General features: G+C 38.8%; 1 protein-coding gene across 1 annotated transcript; it reads left to right on the plus strand.

Annotated features, from left to right (window-relative positions):
- The first annotated feature begins 1171 nt into the window (after window positions 1-1171).
- Window positions 1172-4871, plus strand: LOC143563472 (epoxide hydrolase 1-like). Its single transcript, XM_077051008.1, has 4 exons — window positions 1172-1670; window positions 1893-1899; window positions 4218-4458; window positions 4526-4871. Exons 1-4 carry the CDS (start codon window positions 1191-1193, stop codon window positions 4770-4772), a joined length of 975 nt encoding a protein of 324 aa, XP_076907123.1. The 5' UTR covers window positions 1172-1190; the 3' UTR covers window positions 4773-4871.
- The last annotated feature ends 18612 nt before the right edge of the window (window positions 4872-23483 follow it).

Consider the following 23483-nt stretch of genomic DNA (forward strand, 5'->3'; position numbering starts at 1 on the left):
TTTAAAATGGAGAATTGGCATGTGCCTTGCATGTGGAGAGAGAAAGTCAACAAATGTGAGTTATTACCTTTATGCCCTTTCCATCAATTTTTATTTATTAAATTAATCTCAGTCATTCAAATATAAGATCAATGGACTGGATTCCTTCTCACCCTTCTCATTTTTGTTGTCCTTTGTATTTTAACTTTTCCCGGGTCTATAAAGTTATTCGTTTCCGTTATACTCTATTAATTTTCTCGAAAAGGGATGAACATAAATGGTGATGGTTGCTTACTTGTTTTGACCAGGCCCGGCTCAGAGATTGGTTAAAAAATTTAGGATAGAATGTGAAATATTTTTAGACCGTAATATAAAAGGGTATCTTGTTGGGTTTAAGCAATTTAATTTTTAAATAAGCCTTAAATTTGTGGGCCTTATGATTTGGTTGTGTAAAAAACATGTTTTTTTTATAAAAACAAGGTTAAATGTCTCAACTGAGGTTAGAACCCACAAGCTTTTGGATTAAAGTGAAATCCCTTTGTCATTAAACCAAGTTTGTGGTTGTGTAATTTATTTAAACATTATATATACATATTATTAGTCATATATATATATATATAATCCTATATATAGGTATATATATATATATATATATATATATATATTATATAAAAAACCCGGGACTACCGGGGTGTCGGGCCAGGGGCTATCGACCACCCGACCCTACTTTATAGCCGGCCCTGGGGTTGACATGTGGTCCTACGACCACCTGTTATGGAGGGGGCGTTAAGCCGTTAATGATACCGTTAACAACGTACCATGAAAAACAACAGGAGCATCAAGGGCTTGGGTGGTAGCTCCATAACGCAAAAGAGATGAGGATTACCCTAAACCGATCAATCATATTTTTTATTTATTTTATCTAGTTAAACCACGACAAGCTTCTTGAAGGGTGAGTTATTTAAAGTTCCAATATTTACGTGACAGTGACTCGACAGTTGACACTTTACCTAATCCCTGCTACTTAGCCAAAACACTCACCTTAACTCTTGGTCCATTATCTTTTTCTAATTTTCTCTTTTTCCTTTTTATTTTAATTTTTCTTTGCTAGCTTAGATTAAACAACCATTCTGTACTACTATATAAGACGGTAACATCTGACCAGAATCACATGAGCATATTGTTCAAATTTATTACTCAATAACAATAACATGGATGGGATAGAGCACAAGATCATACATGTCAATGGGCTAAACATGCACGTAGCCGAAAAGGGTCAAGGTCCAACAGTCTTGTTCCTTCACGGATTCCCCGAGCTCTGGTACTCCTGGCTCCACCAGATAGTGTATTTGGCGGACCATGGTTACCGAGCCGTGGCACCAGACCTTCGCGGCTATGGTCAGACTACGGGTGCACCCATCAATGACCACACCAAGTTCACCGTGCCTCATTTGGTGGGCGACCTGATTGGGCTGCTTGATGCCATCACAAACGAAGGTGAAAAGGTTTTTGTCGTGGGTCATGACTGGGGTGCGTACATTGCTTGGTACTTGTGCATGTTTCGACCCCATAGAGTCAAAGCTTTGGTTAACCTTAGCGTAGTATTTACTCCTTGGAACCCAAATATTGGAGGCCTGTCCGAGATGCTAAGACAAGAGTACGGAGATGATTACTACATGACCAGATTTCAGGTACCATAATGAGATAAAAATATTTTATGTGTTTAGTCAATTTCAAACCACCGAATAATATCCTCATATTGTTATTATTTTATATAAAAAAAATCAAGTTAACTAAATATTATTATATTCATAGAGTTTGAAAATAGGATCAAGTTATTCTACAAAGGGTAACAAAAATGAGAAGTGTGAGAAGTCATAAATAATTGACATGTGTCAAATGAGGATCAAAAGAAAATTGGTATAGAGGTAATTGTACACATTTTCTCTCTCCACATGCAAGGCATATGTTAATTACCCTATCATTTTATAACGTCTATAACTTTTTCGTATGATCTTTTTTTTAAAAAAAAAAATTCATCATAATAACAAGCGTTTTTTTATCTTTAATATGAGTATGATTTTTGTTATATAAAATTTAAAACAAAAATTATGTCATTGTGTCTTTTCGCACACCATTGTGTCTTTTCGCTTATCATTGTGTTTTTTTTCGTCATTGTGTCTTTTCGCACACCATTGTGTCTTTTCGCTTATCATTGTGTCTTTTTTCGTCATTGTGTCTTTCAACTTATCATTATGTTTTTTTTAATTCTAATAGCACCGTTGTGTAATAATAATATGTAAAAATAATGATAAAAAAACAACAAATTATCTAATACATAAAACACAATGATTAATACATGTTACACAATAACTTGAAACGTTCGTCGTTCACCGCCCCTGTCGTCTCATTCAAAGTCCACTGATTCCATCCACTATCGCAATCATCGTCCATCGTCGTGAGCACCGCTCCCTTTCGTCGATGTCTCTCTAATCGTTGTACTTGTTCATAGGTTTGTATGATTAATTAATCAATTAAAATTGAAATTGTTGGAGCTAGTTGATCAATTAACCTTGAAATTGATCTAATTAATCATTAACCTGGATCTTTTAATCGATCAATTTTTAGCTAGAGCATAATTGGTTTTAACCTTAAACGTATTATGTTTTAACCTTGAAAATATTAGGTTTTAACATTGAACATGTTAGGTTTTAACCTTGAAAGTATTAGGGTTTTAACCTTGAACGTTTTAGGTTATATCCTTGAACTTTTTAGGTATTAAGTTTGAACATGTTAGCTTTTGGAATTCGATTTGAGCGTTTCAGTTTTTTAAACATGAGCGTGATTCACGTACGTAACGTATATAAGAGACTATTGTACGTTAACTCACCCTGGGCTGGACTCAGCGTATATAAAATTTTTCAAAAAAAAGGAGGTGGGGGACAATGCTCAAAATTTCAGACGAAAATCGGTGAATTTACACTATGTATAAATTTTATTTGTTTGAAAACGAATAAGTTTACACTACTTAGAAAAACAATAAAGGGGCACGACCAACGTGGGCCATAAGCACCCTTTACCAGTGACAAAGAGTGAATGACGGGAGGGACACTCCCTCCACCCGCTCTAATACCACTTGTATGTCCCAAAACGACCATACTAACGGATTTGCTCTTGATACAAAGTTTCGAGACGGGCGCGGTAAATCAAACGACCGAACATAAATAAAACATAAAGATAAGATATAGATGAACGATCTCGTTGTCGGTTAAATATTGATACATTAATAAAGGAACCGACCCCACCCAAGGTGAGCTCCCCATGGGTAGGTGATTTACACCATGGAAAACACACACATATAAAAAACTACAAGTGTTCTATTTATAACCTAATACATTATATATTCCAGAAGTCTTATCCCATTGAAGCTAAACGCGTGTCCCAAAGCTCTTGTTTCGTGTCTGGTCTTCTCGTCGGCTTTAATTATTAATTTGACCATTAGTATATAACAGATTTTGTAATTTGATATCGCAAGTCACAACTTTTTGGCTTACAGGTAGCTTATATAATCAAAACTCAAAGGAATGAACACTCGTATAAAATTTATACATACTACTTGTACTTTATGCTTTAGTAATTATTTTTTTTATCTAATTTTCTTCTTTTTACCTTTTACTTTTGGCCCAAACACTTTTCATAGTTTACAAATGCCACAAAATATTTTTTGTTTAACCTCCAACATTTTTCCACTTTCAACTTTGGTCTTCTATAATTTTCATCTTTTACAAATTCTTTGTTTAACGTTTCGCTCTAAATTTAATGAGTTAACACGGTGCAACAAACAACTAGCTATATTTTACGTTTTGGTTTAATTTTTGTGTGTTTGGTTCGACGTAATGAGCATGTGTGGTTTAATGTTTTTACGTCTACTTTTTATTCGGTTACTAACCATGGGCGAGGGGATGGTGACCGACCGAAGGCGGTGGCAGTGGTGTTGGTAACTTCATATTTTCAAGTTGAGTGAATGCTTAAAACACGGTGGTCTTAATACTAGTTAGTAACTATAATTGTATAAAAGATCATGATAAAATAACTAATAATTAAATACTCAAACGACAAACACTCGTACAAAATTATAATATAATAGATAAACTGCAATTTGGCTAACAATATCACTTGTTCAGTCTACTAACTTTTGTTTCTTTTTATTAATGTGTATTTACGGTGTAGAAAACAAGGTAACATTGAAGCTGAGTTTGCTAAAATGAGTTATCAAACTTTCATGAAAAAGATCTTGACATTACGAGATCCAGGACCATTTCTGCTCCCTAAAGGTAAAGGGTTTCTACATTCACCTCCTGGTGTTCCGGTGACCTTACCACCTTGGTTGTTTGAAGAAGATATCGAGTACTTCGCTAGCGAGCACGAGAAGGCAGGTGGAATTACCGGAGGAATCAACTATTACCGAGCTCTTCATTTGTAAGTAAAAAAAAATGCCAAAAAAAGTGGATCGTTATGTATTTTGATCTTGGTTAAATGACTGCAGGAGCTGGGAACTAACTTCTGCATGGAGGGGCGCTAAAGTTATGGTGCCAACAAAATTTGTAATCGGTGATATGGACCTTGCCTATAATATACGAGGTATCAAGGACTACATAAACAATGGTGGGTTTAAGATGGATGTTCCATTGTTGGAAGAAGTTGTGGTAATGGAAGGTGTGGCCCACTATATCAACCAAGAGAAGCCCGATGAAATCAACAAACACATAATTGATTTCATAAAGAAATTCTAAATTCTGAAATCTGTTTCATATATGATTTCATGAAGTTTTCTAGTCTTGAGATCTTCCATGAGATCAAATATCAATGACTGAATATCTGCTTATTGAATGTTCGTGTTTATGATAAAGTTTACTTTTTTCAGTTTTACCATTTTCATTGAAGCGTAAAGTTTAGGTTAATTTGAAACTTTCATGATTCTCAACATAATATTGATGAATCTAACATGTTTTGATATTTTTCTGAGGTGTCGGCTGGTGTGAACAAGAAATAGAAGCCCTAGCTTAGAGAATTGATTGAGTGGTTTATACAATACTAAAAAACGGACCCTTATCCGAGGAAAAAAATCCGTAGGAAAGTTGACTCTGAGTGCAACTACTATTAGATAGAATAAATAAGAAATAAAGATTAACAATTTACATCGATTTAGAGGCCGTTGTTTATAATTTGTATCAGATATACTACTGGTTGAATTTAGTGCCCGTGTTTGAATCTCTTCACAGCACCAGAATTTATTAATTCCCCACTATAATGTTTACATTTTCACCAAAAGCATTTTGAATTCATTTTGACAATCACATTAGACTGCTCGCTTACTTCCCACCTCATAAAACAACCTCTCGCTTGCTTACTTGCAGACACCGTTTCTTCAAACCTTAAGCATTTTGTTTTTCTTTTGTGTTTATGAGTTAAAACAAAAGTTTTTTTTAGGGCAAGTAATATATATCCATCAAATATGTATTCATTTTTCAAAAGAATCTAGCTAATCTATTTTGGTATTTTTCTTCCTATATGATTGTTTAAACTAAATTAACTTGTTTGTGTGCATGTACGTGTAATTAAAAATTTTCTAACCAATGTTTTATTTGCGTTAGGAAACAAATTCCTATTTAATCTTTTGGCCCAATCTATATGAGATTGATATCATTAATTAAGGTATAAGAGTATTTGTAAATTATTTAGTTAACTATTGATAAATATACACAGGAATCATTTAAATACCCTATTTAATCTTTTGGCCCAATCTATATGAAATTGAGTTCTTATCGTCATTGACCCGTTTATCAATAACCATAACATTGATTTCATTCATCAGAACCTAAAACTGGTAATCAATTAGATTATTATTCAGTTGTGCCAATTGTTTGGATTAAGTTCTGATAATCAGCGGAGCCAAATATTTAGTCTTTTGCTTATTGATTCAAACAAATAGATTTCCAAATAGGTTTTATTTCTTGTCCAACTTTCTTCACAACCTGAAACTTGGAGATTGGTTATTTTCTCATTATTGTTTACAAATCAAAGTAACATTCTTTTCACTTAACAAAATTTTCAAACCTCTTGACATCGCCTGTCCACCCTAGTATAATTAACTAAAAAGCATGAAACTTGATTAGCACTTTCCACTGATTCCCTGTGGATTTGACACCTTACTTGCCCTTGCTAGTAAAGGTAATTTTATAAATATTTTGATTGACCTTTCGACATCGATCAAAATGGCGTCGTTGCCAGGGAATTAACGCGCAAAATGCTAGTTTAGTTTTTGTTTATTATTTCTTCGTTGATTTTATGTGGGGTGTTAGTGTTTTTGTTCGTGAAGGTGATTTTGCAGGTTAATTCAGACAAGATATTCCCGCGAGAAAGAGCCGCTACAGTTTGATCTAGAAATTGAAAAACAGCAAACAGATCGAAACCGAGTAGCTCAGGAACCCAAGTTAAACTGAAAACCAAAAGCCACAACTTCAGGACCGAAAACAGAAGACATGAGTAACCGAAATAACCAAGGTCCGAATGACTACCAACCGTCTAAACAAGAACAACCCACCACCTAACCAAAATCCATATGCTAACCGAAACCGAAACCAGGTAAACCATGGAGGGGAGTAACCATAACCAAAGAAGGCAACTGAAATTTGATGACAACCGGTCAGTCAGATTTGCCCACTAAATCATTAGAGGCCAGCAGATTTCAGGGAGGAAGTACCCGAGGTTAACCAGGCTAAAATACGGGTCGAAGAATGGAACATATGGGATGATGCAGGGTTAGATTATGACGATAATGAGGAGTTTTTGGAGGAATATGGGGGACGGTATTAGCAACATAATATTCAGAATAACCAGGATCCTCAACAAAACCATCCAGAAAATCAGCAATATCAAGCACCGAGATGTAAGAATAACCGCGAACCACAATTTCCTTTTTATGAGTTTGATGATGGAGTCCCGAGGGCATATATTCCACCACCCGTTAGGGGAGTTGAAAGTCACTTCATCCCCCAAGTGACTACGAACCCTCTACTGATCATTATTCATGTTAGAGATAGAAGAACTTTTTCAGTGAGACAGAGTAGTTAACTGGATTACCCACAATTCATGGGAAAGCCACAGAGGAACCTTATCTCCATTTGAGTGACTTTAATTTAATTTGCGCAGTCAAGGATGTACCACAGATGAGGTGAAACTGTTTTTTTTTTCCAGTTTAGTTAGAAAGATGCAACGAAACAGTGGTTCTTGTCAATGCCATCAACCAGCATTTACACACTGCGTGACCTGGCACAACAGTTTCTAAACGAATATTATACTCCACGGAGAACCACAGAGGCTCGAAATGTCATTCGAAATTTTCAGTAGCATACGGGTGAGACCTTTTATGATTCGTTCCATAAATTTAAGTTGTTGAGGACAAGCTCTTATCATGGAATTGTCTTGTGGGAGTTTATTAAGGCATTTCATGACAATCTCTCTATTGATGATGTTCGAGATCTCCAGGCTACTACTAATGGACTTTCTTAGCAAATGATGAGAACATGGATGCTTGTGGTGATTGGTAGGCATTAGGACGGTGGAGAATGGCCCCAAAATGTTAGAATATGAAGGATCATCGAATTAGGGTTTAACCGGGCTTTAATATGGAAGAAAACCTTCAAAAATCTAATTTCCGTTAGACCAGCCTACGGCTGACCCGTAGCTTACGGTCTGAGCCATCTGCCTTACGGTTCTTTTTATTCCATTTTCTACTTGTTCGCTTTATCTGCTTAACAAGCCATCGTTTTTCAGTTTTCAGATCTGCTCGACCTTTAATGGTGCTTGTGATGGTGCTTTGAATGGACGAGGGCGTGCGATGGTAGTTCAAAGTTGAGCTTATGGCAGACAAGTTGGAGAATGGGAGATGAGTGTCGCCGGAGTGGCGGTGGTGTGGTGACTGGTTAGGTGGGTTGGTGTAGGTAATTATATGATCATGAAAATGATGAATGGTTGGATGTAATCATTTATGTATTCAACAATTAATAAAAATATTAAACAAACTGAAAAAACACATTTACTCTTGATTAAACGATGGTATTAAACAGAATTAACGATTTGAACGTATAACAAAACCACAAAATAAATAAAAGGAAAAATAAAGGAAATGAAAGAAGAAAAACTCCATCCCACATTGGTGGAGGAAAGGAAAGGAGAGGCTTCCACCTTAGTATAAATAGGAGAGTAAGTTTCTTGTCCCACATCGCTAGATTATAAAACTAGTGAGCTCTTTATAAGAAAGAAAAATTCATATGTTAATGTTCTTATAAGACATATCACACCCAGTGGTCCTAGCGGAGGGTGCGAAGCACCCGATCGCGAACACGCACGCGCACGGGCTCGGTCATGGGCACGGGCTCGGGCGAAGTGCGATGGGCGCAATGTGGCGCTTTGATGGCGCACTTCGCCCGCTCGCATCGTCGCGTAAGGGCCGCCTTAGTATTTTTTTCTCCCATCACGATACGCGAAGGATTCCCAAAGTAACACGTCGCGTACCGCGACGTGGAGGTTACGCAAAGGACACTTAGAAGGCATAGGGCTGACTTGACCAAGCTACAAGATTCTTCGCGATACGCGACACCTTTCTATTTATGGCCATCGCGTACCGCGACGGGGTCTGAAACTTACTATAAATTGGAAGGAAACGAGACTTCATTTCTTGTCCAAAATTTCTGATCTCTCTCTAAATTCACACATATATACTTATATATATTAAGATAACGGTATAATACCCAAGTTATCGTAACGATACCCGATCGAAAGAAATATACACGAATCCGAAAGCTCTGCCTGTTAAGATATGACATTGTCCCATCGTGTAAAGTTTCTACTCTCATGATTGTCGTTATGATTATTGGTTTTATACTAATCTAGACATACTACATTATGTTTATCCTAGGTGCTTAATACCAAGAGGCGTTTTCTTTAATTGTAAACCTGCAAGGTGAGACATTCAAGTTTTTATACCACTCACATTTGCGTGAGACAACTATTTTTCCGACACTGTCTTGGTGATTTCAAAACCTACAACACCCATGATAGATTGTCTAAATATTTTCAAATGTATTTATAAAGTATTTTAAATACATTACAGTGATTAAGTCTCTGTAGACTTACGGGATGGTTACTACTGGTATTGTGGGGTTTTGTATACAAGGCTTGCCTACTGGGCTATTACACGTTACTTATTGTACAAGTTTTAGCCAATAAGTAATATGACCACAGTCATAGATACGGTCGAGTGACAAGTACCTTTCGGTAATTTGTAAGCAGGCAAGTGTAAAACATCTTAATGTTGTAACTGTAAAATGTGTCATTTACAAATGAATGTACTCACCAGTATTTCTTGCTGATCAAATATTTTAAACATGTTTCAGGTGACTTGTTAGAGACAAATGAATGATACCTGCGGGCTTCCATCTTAAATAAGTGGCTTGTCACCAGAATAAAGAAACTTGTTTTGTAAATTAGGGTTTAACCCTATAAAACTTATGTTTGTATCAAAAGGGATTAAATTCTCGGTTTATCATAATAATAATCATCGTGTTTTTATAACTCTGTTCATTTTTCCTAACTACGGTTATGATGAAATTTTCCGCTCTAAAATTATTTAATAAACACCAATACCACCAATCAATGTTCACCGCTCCCCTCCCGGGGTATAGGGGTCGGGGGCTGTGACAGCTGAAGTGGTATCAGAGCCACTGGTTTAAGCAATATGGGTATTTTAATAATACCTAATCTTAAAAATTAATGTTAGGAAATGCATGCATTAACTTATGTGTTAACCATAAAAATAAGATTTTAACCACACGTGAAAATAAGTACTATTCTCGTTTGGAGTTCGTTGTTTTATTGTTTTTGATTAACAACATGAGTGAGCTAGCTGATGCTTTTGAACATATATCCGTTAACTCCACGGATATAGAAGAAGGAGAATGTAGCCAACAACACCCTGAACCCATGGTCTTTCAAGCCCAACCTGTAGAAAAACCAAAGCCTAAAAGAAGAAGAAGGCTGAAAGACTGGAAATGGGGGTTGAGAAGAAATAAGAAAGGAAGCACCACACAACCACCCACACAACCCGAACAACCAACTCAACCACAACCTGAACAACCAACTCAACCAAAACCTGAGCAACCAACTCAACCACAACCAACTCAACCTGAACCACCAACTTTACCACCACCCATGTCAACAATACCAATGCAAGAGAGACTAAGCAGATGCCTAGATGAATGTGAAATATTCCAACCAATATTCAACAATATAGGTGCAGGAAGCTCCAGCAACCCTAATATGTCATACCAGGATCCAAATAATACCATGCTCCCTGATGACATCATCAGTCAGGCTCAAATGGAAGAATGGTGGACGAACGATTGGCAATATCAAACAATGATGTCAAATCCTTATGCACCATTCCAGGCTGAAACCGCAAACTACCCCACCTTGACGCCGGAAATGACGACAGAGCTCCATCACTATGGGGATGAATTGGTGGATACCGCCAATAGACTGAGGAATATTGGGGAGACCCTACTCTGAAAGTACTATAACCAAGAGCCTTATATATAAAGCTATATATATATAATATTTATATGTTCATTATCGTAATTCTTTTATGTAAACAAAAAAAAGAGAGAGTGTAGTGACGTGTGTATATATATATATAAGGTGTGTAGATGTAAAATATAGTGATGCATATATATATATATATATATATTTATATAAAGAGTAAATGTCGCAAAGATCGACGATTTTGACATATTCTGTGCCTATGTGTATTTTATGCTTATGTGTTATTAATATCTTGTTTACCTATTTATTTGATTACGATATTAATAATTCTTTTCTCATATGTCATTCAGATGTCGAATGAGCACAATCACGAAAATGAGCACAATCACGAAAACAAGCACAATCCCGAAAATGAGCATAATCACGAGAATGAGCATAATCATGAAATTCATAATCAAGAAAATCGTCTGAATATGAATGCCATTGAAAATATGATAGCTCTGAAAATCACTAAAGCAATTCCTTTAATTGCTGATGCTATTAAGCAACCCATTTCTATAATTAGACATAAGACCGAGAGTAATAAACGCAAGTCTAACAATGAGGCTAGTCATAGCGTGAATGGAGGAACAGAAACCCATTACCCAAAAAGTCAAAAGTTCACGGTTGTACTTACAAGGATTTCTTAGCCTGTAAACCAATCGAATTCTCTGGAAATGAAGGACCTATTTCAGCACTACGCTGGTTAGAAAAGACAGAAGCTATAATAAGAATCAGTAAATGTGCTGAAGAAGATAAAATAATATATGCTTCTAACCTTTTTATTAATGAAGCAATGGAATGGTGGAACACGATTCTCCAATCAAAGGGAAGTCACATAGTCTATACTATGACTTGGGAAGAATTTAAAGAAATAGTAGAAAGGAAATTTTGTCCTCCTCATGAAAGAGAAAAGATTGTTACTATGTTTTTAAACCACAAAATGGAAGGTGTGAAGTGTCTTGAGTATACGACAAAATTCTTCGAATATGCAAGAATGGTACCGGCTTTGGCTTCGCCAGAATCAGTACTAATTTCTCGTTATATTTGGGGATTAGTAAGTGAAATCCGCGATCTAGTAAAGTCAGCTAGACCTCAGACTATTGAAGAAACAGTTGAGCTAGCTAATACCATGACAGACGGATTAGTCCGAACTCAGGAAGAAAACAAAAAGAAAGATTTAGCCCAGAAGATTACCCAACAGTTTCAGAAGAAAGGAACAGGGCAATCTTATACTCATCCTTTCTGTAGAACTTGCAGAAAAAGACATTCAGGGAGATGCGCTTTTAAGAAAACTAATTATTGCAATTATTACAAAATGACAGGACATAAAGATGAAGAATGTAGGAGAAAAGAAAGTCGTGTTTGCTACAACTGCGGAGAACCCGACCACATCCGTCCAGAATGTCCAAAGCTGATAAAGGTGCCTGACAAAAAAGCAAAGAACACAGATGGACCTAAGAAGAACGCACGAGCTTTTCAGCTTACTGCACAAGAAGCAACAATAATTCCAGACGTCATTGCGGGTACGTTTCTTATTAATAACGTTTACTCTAAAGTATTGTTCGATTCCGGAGCAAATCAAAGTTTTATAAACACGAAGTTTTGCCAAGCCTTAAATCAACCATTAACCAAACTCCATCAAGTCTGCACGGTAGAAACTTGTAACATCCTAGAATTTTCGTATTTAATAAAAGAAATTCGCGTTTAGTTATTGGGTCTAAATAATTAATTAATATTAAACAAGAAAGGATCATGGACTTGGATTAATTAAGATGGATTAAGGGTAATGGGCCTTAGGTCCATGGGCCTTAAGGTGTATAAATCCCTTCTTAAACCACCCTAAAACCCTAAATCCTCATTTCTTTTCATCCAAATCTCTACACACTCCAAACACACACACACACACACACATATATGCGGCCGTGAGATTGAGCGAAGTTAAGGATCGATTACACGCTAGTTCAAGAAGATCTTTATTACACGAGATAAGTACAAGATCGAGAGCCCGAGCTCGTAGAGGTATGTCGTTTACCTTTAAGGTTTACGTTTTTATAAGCTTTTAACCTCGAAACTTAGAACGAGAATGGATCGGTATGAACGAAACGTAAAGATGTAAACTTGATGATAAAACAAACCTAATGAACCCGTAAACATAAACGGATCATTTAGGATAAACCGTAGTTATGTTACTAAACGTTTTAAAGCCTAAAGGTCCCAACTTTACATATTTTCGGGCCAAGTTTTTACCCGAAAATGACCATGGGACTGTTCGCGGGGATGGTTAACGCCATATCGGAGGGTTACCGGCTGAAACGGAGGTGGTTATGGAGGTTAAGGTCAAACAGGGGCTGCTACTGGGCCACTTCGCCTGCAGCTAAACCCTGCGTAAGTTCGCCAGATGAGAACTTCGCTAAGCGTAAGTTCGCCAGCTGAGAACTTCGCTAAGTTGTAAGTTCGCCTAGATGAGAACTTCGCTAGTCGTAAGTTCGCCTAGATGAGAACTTCACTAAGTGGTAAGTTCTCCAAGCTGTGAACTTCGCTTAATGCAAGTTCGCTTACTTAAGTTCGCTGGTGTCCAACTTCGCTACATGCTAAGTTCGCTTGTATATAACTTCGCGTGTATATAAGTTCGCTAAATGTTAAATTCGCTTAATATTAAGTTCGCCAAAAGTTAAGTTCGCTGAGAAATGAATTAAAATCCTAGTGAAAAATGTGTTAAGACAGTTGATGTAAATAAAATTTTTTCAAGCTGACCTGACAGCTTAACCCCAGCCAGGGGCTCTGCCCCTTGAACCCCGCTACGGGCTGCCGCCCCTAGAACCCCGCTGCCAGGGGCGCTGCCCCCGGACCCCCGTTCGTTGTGGGTCATATAAAGATAGAAATAAGATACGAGTAGTAATAGTTAATTGATACGTGTAATTTTTATACAGTTAGTCGTGCACAGCTCAAGAAAGGGATTACCATAAACGGTGAACGTAACCGACTTCAGGTGAGTTTCTAGACTCACTTCCTTGTTATGTTTTCGGGGCTGTGTGCATACTAGATGTGAATGTTAATACACATACCTTAAATGGTAAGTGTATGTCTTAATGACATATGTGATTGCTATGAATGTATGCTTGACAGTACGTGAACAACCTTCGGGTATTGCACGTATCGTTAAGGCAAGTAAAGTGTAGTATGTATGTTATGTGTATGTGAATAAGGAAGTATGTACGAAGATGATATATAGGATGTTAAATGTATGGATATGATAATGGTGATGATAATTAAAGGTAAGGTAAGGTTAAAGGGTTGCATACCCTAACAATTTATGTGAAGGTTAAAGGGTTGCATACCCTAAGAATTTATGCGAAGGTTAAAGGGTTGCATACCCTAATAATTTATGCGAAGGATAAAGGGTTGCATACCCTAATAATTTATGCGAAGGTTTAAGGGTTGCATACCCTAATAATATATGCGAAGGTTAAAGGGTTGCATACTCTAATAATATATGCGAATGTTATAGGGCGAAATGCTCTTTATAACGTAAGGTATGAATATGTAAGTAAGTAAGTAAGTAAGTAAGTAAGTAAGTATGTATGTATAAATGAAAGTATGAAAGCATGGGATACATATGAAAGCATGTAATTATGAATATGTTGTATGTTGTTTGATTAACTAGAACTCACTCAGCGTAGCTGACTTTTAGTATGCACGCAGGAGAGTAGGATGAGACAGCTGGCTTGAAGGAAGACACATGGCGGATGAATAAAGAAGCTGGCATCTGAAGTTTTACTTGTTAATGTTGAACAAAAAGATATGTTTTAAGTTATGTTTTAAAGAAATATTATGAATGTTTGTAACGACGGTTGATGTTTTATGTTATTCCGCGAAAGTTTTAATTAACTCTGATATTTAGAAATACGTTTATGAGTAAATCCAACACCAAAGTAGGGCTACCGGTAACGGGGCCTTACAAAACGGCCGATGAAAATTCCATTCATATTCATGAAGTACTTCATGAAGAAAATATAAACTTACTAGGCCACCAGTTTAAAGCAAATTTACTCCCAATGAATCTGGCTGGATTCGATGTTATATTAGGAATGGACTGGTTAGCAGCCAATCATGCTCGAATCCTATGTAATACAAATGCTGTTGAAATTCGCTCGTCAACAAGAGAAATTATTAAAATTCAAGGAATAAGATGCTCAAGCCTAGAGAGTTCATATCAATAATGAAAGGGGCAAGCTATCTAAGGAAACAACGCGTAGTACATATGATTTCTGTAATCATTAGCGCCAAAGGAAATGATCTAAAAGAAATTCCGGTAGTATCGGAATATCCTGATGTCTTTCCAGAAGATTTACCTGGACAACCGCCTGATCGAGAAGTTGAATTTAGAATTCATATAGTACTAGGAGTAGCGCCAGTTGCTAAAGCACCATATCGATTAGCGCCAACAGAAATGTTAGAATTAAAGAAGCAACTAGATGAATTGCTAGAAAAAGGTTTTATACGACCTAGCTCATCACCCTGGGGAGCACCAGTACTGTTTGTCAAAAAGAAATATGGGTCGATGCGTATGTGTATCGATTATAGAGAATTGAATAAAGTCACAATTAAGAATCGGTATCCTTTACCGAGAATTGATGATTTATTCGATCAACTCCAAGGAGCTAGATATTTTTCTAAAATCGATTTACGCTCAGGATACCATCAATTAAAAGTGCAAGAAGAAGATGTTCCTAAAACAGCTTTTAGGACAAGATATGGTCATTATGAGTTTACAGTCATGCCATTTGGTTTAACCAATGCACCAGCTGCATTTATGGATATGATGAACCGAATATGTAAACCATATTTGGATAAATTTGTAATCATTTTTATAGACGATATACTTATTTATTCCAAAACCAGTGAAGATCATGTCAAACATCTTCATACACTTTTAACTCTATTGAGAAAAGAGAAGCTTTACGCTAAATTCACAAAGTGTGAGTTTTGGTTGCAAGAAGTACAGTTTCTAGGACACTTGATTAACCATGAAGGCATTCACGTGGACCCTGCTAAAATAGAAGCTATTACTAATTGGGAAATTCCTAAAACTCCTACAGAAATTCGAAGTTTCTTGGGATTAGCAGGATATTATAGACGTTTCATTCAAATTTTTTCCCGAATAGCAGTTCCGTTAATGTCACACCCTCAAAATCCACTAACGGAGTTTTACCGTCAGAGGGTGTGAACTGGCAGGATCGGAATCATCAGTTATAATCAAACCATAAAATAAAGTTTCAAAACCATGAAAACGTTTACGAGTAATTAAATGCGGAAGCGTAAAAACCTTTAATCAAAAGTTGCTTCACGCAGGACGACTTAAAACCAATTATAACCGTTAAAAATAAGTTTGCAGGACAAAGGCGTTTTCAATCAATGCATGTTCCTAAACCGCGCGCCCGCCTCGGCTACCTGAGAATAACATACTAAAAGTGTCAACACAAGGTTGGTGAGTTCACAAGTTATATAAAAATAAATCGTTTAGCGTTTGCGTTCAGCGTTACAGCGTTTTGCGTTACAGCGTTACAGTGTTACAGCATTTTGCGTTACCAGATAGTGTTATGTCAAATTATATATCGATAGGTAGCTAGTCTATACAACAAGTATTACTAAGTGTTCGACACCGAAGCTGACTCGTTTATTAAGTGCCTTGTCACCAGGTCCTCCAGACCATGGTACGTGTTAGCCAAAATTACACCCGCTCGACTTCCAGTCGAGTTTAGCGTTGGGCGGGGTTTGTCAAACCCAGTAGTACTACTCAACAGTGACTCGCTATTCTAAATATTAACCGGTTCGATGTGTAGGACTTCAAATATTTCGTTTGCCACTTAGCCTTTACAAGTGATATATAATTTATAACAAAATCTTAAATGCGTTGTGGAGTATGTTATCTCAAGTGAAAAACGTTTGAAAACAGTTTAAAGAGGGGAAAGTGAAACTCACTGTTTGCGAAGAATTTCCCAAAATAAATCACCAAGATGCGCGTCACCGAAAAACTCTCTCTAACGTTCTAAAACAACAAAGAGATTTTTCTAAGTGTCGGAATATTATCGAGTCTCTAGACCCGGCACATAATACCTATGCACATAACATGTTTCGTGTTTCGTTTGTGAATCGTGGGTGACTTAAACAAGTGTTTTTGTGACACATTACATGTGTAAGCAATCATATACGTGTCATGTATTCATAACGTACGTTACTAGCAATTATTCCCCGTAAGGGCATTTTGGTCAACAAATAACAATTAACTAGCCATTATTCCCCATGAGGGCAATTTGGTCAAATCATGGCAATCAATTAGAAATTATTCCCCGCAAGGGTATTTTGGTCAAAACATAACAATTATATAACAAGTATCATGTTTCATGCATTTTTATACAACTCAGCAGCTAGTTTCACCGAGACAGAAATCCTACTAGAAAGATTGTACTATTTCACCGATCATAGCATCTCAATTAATTTACCAAAAATCATCACAGAAGCACATATGTCTTAGGTTTCCAGAACATATTTTATTACATTTTTATTCCTCACAGTTTTCTCACAATCATCAAATCATTACATCAAACTCATAACAGTCAAATTCATGCGCAACAGAATGTTATTTGCAATTCCCGTTAAACGAAAAATCCAATAAATGCAAGACCACTTGGGTTAGGTTCCTAACTCAATGTGTCAACTTCCAGAAGTGGAACCAACCCAATTGGTCTCGTAGTTCATGAGACATAACATTTACAACATAACCTAACAGCAGGTCTAACAGCTCAGCTTTGCACAACGGTTTTGTAAAATCATAAAAGTTAGCCTTTACTTGTCCAAAAATTACAAATTTATATTCTATAGAAACTAGACTCAACCTAGTTTACTGTAGTACCAATAATCTCAACCAATTTTCATATTTACACTTCGTTACAGTCACTTAAACATCAAATACACATTCTGTCCAGAAACTGTTTGCATCCAAACTCAACATATTAACAATCTATGAACTCTCATGCATTCATATGACCCTCTAGACTCCATAAACACCATCCATGCACATCAATTACATATTACATACTTTATTAGGGTTTGTGTTTGAACTCAAATCAAAGACACAACAATTTACATGCAACAAGATTCAATCTAGTTATCAAATCATCATCCAAATAACAACAATCATAATAACTATACACACACTCACCAAAATCGGCTGCTAGGGTTTACAATTAACCCAACAAACATCAAAATCAATTAACAAGGATGTGAAGGATGATCAATTATACCTTCCTAGCACCTAGTTCTTCAATCAAACACTTGATTTGATGGTTGAATGTGTGTATAGAGTGGACGGCAGCCAAGGGAAGGGGGTTTGGGGTTTCCGATCGGCGTTAGGGAGAAAGAGAATAGGTTAGGGTTAAGGTTATTAGTATATATTTATAATAATAATAATAAGTTACACTCAAGTCCCTCCACTTCTAAGTATTACTTTTCTAGCCTAACTAACTTGTTTTCATCTTGAGTTAACGTTTATAACCATGTTATCACCTAACACATAAGTCTAACACATAATTATCATATAATTACTGTTTTGACGTTTTTCGTTTATTTATCAATCGTTTGCGTCAACTCGTTTGCGTTTCGGTGCAATTCCCGAAAGACTACAGATGTAGTAAGTGTTAAGCGTCATTTAAACCTTAGTTTAAATGTAATGAAGTGTGCGTTATAGATTTAGTGATCTTAAGTTTGAATTGACGGAGTTGAGTTAACGGAGTTAACCTGAAATTGACGATTGTCACATCATTCCCATGTTAAAGAATTTTCATCCCGAAAATTTGAGTCAAGTCGTGATGAGTGTCTGAAAGAGTAAGAAAAAAAATTTCAGTTTGTCATATCATCCCCTAGTAGAAAGAAATTTCGTCCCGAAATTTAATTCATACCTCCGGTGATGTCTGACGGTTTGCCGAGTTTCGCGGTTTTCTGTGTTTGGTTAGCCCTTCAAAAAGGTGGGGATACTTTTTCATCATTTGATCCTCGCGTTCCCACGTGAACTCCGGTACACGTCTCGAGTTCCAACGAACTTTAACGATTGGAATTTTGCTGTGTTTGAGCGTTTTGGTTTCCCAATCCAAAACCTCGACTGGTTCCTCAATGAAACGTAACTGTTCATCAACTTGCGGTTCCTCCAAAGGAACTACTTGGGTTTCATCGGACAGGCATTTCTTCAAATTTGATACGTGGAATACATCGTGTACGCCACTGAGTTCTGTTGGTAGGTCCAGTCGGTACGCCACCGGACCAATGCGCTCTGTTATCCGGTACGGACCAACATACCGTGGGTTGAGTTTGTTTCGCTTCCCAAAGCGAACCACACCTTTCCAAGGTGAGACTTTGAGTAACACTCGATCGTTCACTTGAAATTCGAGGGGTTTTCGGCGCTTGTCGGCGTAACTCTTTTGGCGATCTCGTGCTGCTGCCATGCGATTTCGGATTTGAACAATCTTTTCCAAAGTTTCGAGTACCAGTTCCGGACCAATGATTTGGCTGTCACCCACCTCTACCCAGCAGAGTGGTGATCGACACTTCCGTCCGTACAGCGCTTCAAACGGCACTGCCTTAATACTTGCGTGGTAGCTGTTATTGTACGAAAACTCTACCAAGGGTAAGTGGGGTTCCCAACTTTTTCCGAAATCCAATACGCAGGCACGCAACATATCCTCCAGGGTCTGAATAGTTCGCTCACTTTGCCCATCCGTCTGAGGATGGTATGCTGTGCTCATATCGAGATGGGTGCCTAGTGTGCTTTGCAGCGACTTCCAAAAGTGCGAAGTGAAACGAGAATCTCGATCAGAAATGATTGAGACAGGCACTCCGTGTCTAGACACTACTTCCTTCATGTAAACACGAGTCAGTCTTTCCATTTTGTCCGTTTCTTTAATCGCTAGGAAGTGTGCCGATTTAGTCAACCGGTCAACGATCACCCAGATGGTATCGCATCCCGTCGGTGTCTTAGGTAAACCCGTAATAAAATCCATTGAGATGTGTTCCCATTTCCACATTGGGAGTTCCGGTTGTTGCAGTAGACCAGATGGTTTCTGGTATTCTATCTTGACTCTGGCACAAGTCAAGCATTTGCTCACGTAGGTGGCAATGTCGGCTTTCATGTTCGGCCACCAGTAAAGTGCCTTTAAATCATGATACATTTTATCTGAGCCAGGGTGGATAGAATATCGGGACTTATGTGCTTCGTCCATCACTAGAGTTCTCAACTCTCCGTATCGTGGAACCCAAATCCGGTTCTCAAAATATCGGACCCCGTCCGATTTGGTTTCAAGTTGCTTGTTCATGCCCCGCATGAGTTCCGATGGAAGATTATCATCTTTCAAAGCTTCAAGTTGCGCATCGCGAATCTGATCGGGTAAGCTGGCATGAATCGTGAGTTGCAATGCTCGCACTCGTCTGGGTTTATCTGTTTCTTTTCTGCTAAGGGCGTCGGCCACCACATTGGCCTTGCCAGGGTGGTACTTGATGGCACAATCATAATCCTTGAGCAGCTCGACCCAACGACGCTGTCGCATGTTCAGCTCCTTCTGATCGTAGATATGTTGGAGACTCTTGTGGTCGGTGTAAATGGTAAACTTGGTACCGTACAAGTAATGCCTCCATATCTTAAGAGCAAACACCACAGCTCCAAGTTCCAAATCATGGGTCGTGTAGTTCTTCTCGTGAACCCGTAGTTGTCGAGAGGCGTAAGCTATAACCTTCTCGAGTTGCATCAGCACACAACCGAGACCTTGTATAGATGCGTCACAGTGTACCTCAAAATTTTCCGTTCCCTCGGGGAGGGCTAAAATAGGGGCGCTGCAGAGTTTGGTTTTCAATAGTTGAAAGGCGGATTCTTGCGCGTCACCCCAATTGTACTTAGTGCCTTTGTGAGTTAAAGCGGTGAGGGGTTGAGCAATCTTTGAAAATCCCTCGATGAAACGCCGGTAGTAGCCGGCCAGTCCTAGGAATTGTCGTACCTCAGTCGGAGTCTTAGGTGCTTCCCAGTTTTTTGATGGCCTCTACCTTACCGGGATCGACATGGATACCATTCTCGTTGATCACATGCCCTAAAAAGTGAACCTCGCGAAGCCAAAATTCACATTTCGAGAGTTTAGCATACAGTTGTTCCCTCTTCAATAATTCCAGAATTACCCTTAGGTGCTCTTCATGGTCAGCTTCGTTCTTGGAGTAGACGAGAATATCATCAATGAAAACAATCACAAACTTGTCGAGGTACGCCTTGCATACTCGATTCATGAGATCCATAAATACAGCTGGTGCGTTGGTTAGGCCAAAAGGCATAACCGAAAACTCGTAGTGACCATACCGTGTTCTGAAAGCCGTCTTTGAGATATCTTCTTCGCGCACTCTTAGTTGGTGATAACCAGATCGCAGATCGATCTTCGAGTAGTAACTCGATCCTTGAAGCTGGTCAAACAAATCATCAATTCGGGGTAAAGGATAACGGTTCTTGACCATCACCTTGTTCAACTCCCGGTAGTCGATACACATGCGGAAAGTTCCGTCTTTCTTTCGGACAAACAAGACAGGGGCTCCCCATGGCGATGAGCTAGGTCGGATAAAACCCTTATCCAACAAATCTTGCAACTGAGTGGACAACTCCTGAAGTTCCGCCGGTGCGAGCCGATACGGGGCTCGTGCTATGGGTGCTGCACCGGGTGTCAACTCGATTTGGAATTCGACTTGACGAATAGGAGGGAGTCCGGGCAAATCCTCCAGGAAAACTTCCGGAAAATCTCTCACAACCGGTATATCTTCAATTCGTTTCTCCTCCGCAGGTTTCTCAACAATCTGCGCCAAAATTGCCGGATGACCCTTTCGTAGATACTTCTGCGCCTTCATAAGGGTAATGACGCTGGTGGTCATGCCGCTTCTCTCACCTCGGACCGAAATGATCTCGCCGGAAGGGGTGGTAATGTGCACTATCTTATCGTGGCATATAATCTCCGCTCGGTTCTCGGATAACCAGTCCATGCCGACAACGACATCGAAACTACTAAGCGTAAAAGGAATAAGGTCGATATCAAAGACATGACCTGACAGTTTTAACTTACATCCCGCAAGTACATGAGTCGTTACTATAGTCTTACCGTCAGCTAATTCAACAGGAAACTCAGCATCTAACGGAATTGGAGTTAAGACTAAGAGTTGACTAAAGGCTTTCGACACAAAACTCCTATCAGCTCCAGTGTCAAACAATACAGAAGCAAAACAATCGTTTACAGGGAACTTACCAGTCACCACGTGCGGATCATTGCGGGCTTGACCCGACCCAATTACAAACGCTCTTCCCTTGCCATTGCTTCCACCATTACTGCCACTTCCATTACCCCCATTGTTGTCATTCTGTTTCAGCTTGGGGCAATCTTTTCTGAAATGACCTTCCTGCCCACATTCAAAACATCCCTTCGTCGTCATAGGTGGCTTAGGAGCACCCTTTGCCGCAAGGTCTCCTCTACATTCTTTCGCTTGGTGACCCATCTTTCCGCATCTCTGACACTTGGCACGGTCACACTGGCCAACATGATGATAGTTGCACCTGTTGCACTTTGGATATTTCCCAGCATATCCGCTCGAAACCTGCCCGCTACCGTTGTTGTTGTTGTTGTGATTCTGAGTGTTAAAGCTCCGAGCGAATTCGGGCTTACGGTAGTGCTGTTGCGGTGGGAGGTTCGAGGATGAAGATCTGGTGTTGTCAAACTTCCTCTTCCCGCTGCTCGGGTTGCTGTTGCTGTTGTTGTCATGACTCGGGTTGTCACGGGCTTTAACGGTCGAACCCCTAGGTGGTAACGCACCTTGGGTCACAGCCTGATCCGTCAGTTTGTGAGCTCAACGGATCGCTTGTTGGATCGTGGCTGGTCTGGAAGACGTCACCATGCCCTGAATCTGCGGTGCTAATCCATCAATGTACATTTCTATCCTCTTGCTCGGCGGATCCACCATCCGCGGACACATCACAGCCAACTCGTGTGAACGAGTAGTGTAGGCTTCGATTTCCGAGCCCACCATCTTCAGTGACCAAAATTCCGACTCTAATCTCCTCTCTCGGACAGTACTCCTCTCGCATCATATTTTTGAACTCCTCCCAGTTCATCGCATTAGCCAGTTCCAATCCAAGGATCTGGACGTTCGAATTCCACCAAGTGAGGGCAGAATCCTCAAGTGTTCCAGCAGCGAATTTGACCCTACTGGCAGGGGGACAATTACACATCTCAAAGGCCGACTCGGCCTTCTCAGCCCAACGCAGGAAGCCTATAGCTCCCTCAGTGTCCTTAAACATACTGGGCTTGCAGTCAAGGTAGTTCTTGAAGGTACACGTTCCACTTGGACCTCCAGTTTGGTTCTGAACGTGTGCGACTAGAGCGGCCGCCGCATGGTCGTTCAGCAGAGTTTGGAGTTCAGCTGCAGTCAAGCTGATGTTATCACGTCCTTGTCTAGCGTTTCTTCCAGCCATTTCCTAGAATCACAGTATAAAATGTTAAACATGAATTTTTCTTTCATATACAACACACCATACAAGTAATAAAAAGATAGGTAAGAAAGAAATAAGAAACAACATCACATCACAACCACATATTAATCTAAATAAAAATTCATGATTAAAACAATTGTATTCGCTACAAAGTATTTCCAATCAATCCTTAAAATCATAGAAAAATAATAGTTCGGATGGAGACAACCCCTCCATCTAAGTGTCATCATCACCAGATGTCATCGTCTGAGGACACCTCTGAGTGTGCCTCTTCCTCAGCCGGTTCTTCTTCGGGCTCCTCCTC

The sequence above is a fragment of the Bidens hawaiensis genome, unplaced genomic scaffold (assembly GCF_021521415.1).
Source record: "Bidens hawaiensis isolate Kalapana, Puna unplaced genomic scaffold, B.hawaiensis_p1.1 tig00001179_1, whole genome shotgun sequence".
Lineage (NCBI taxonomy): Eukaryota > Viridiplantae > Streptophyta > Magnoliopsida > Asterales > Asteraceae > Bidens > Bidens hawaiensis.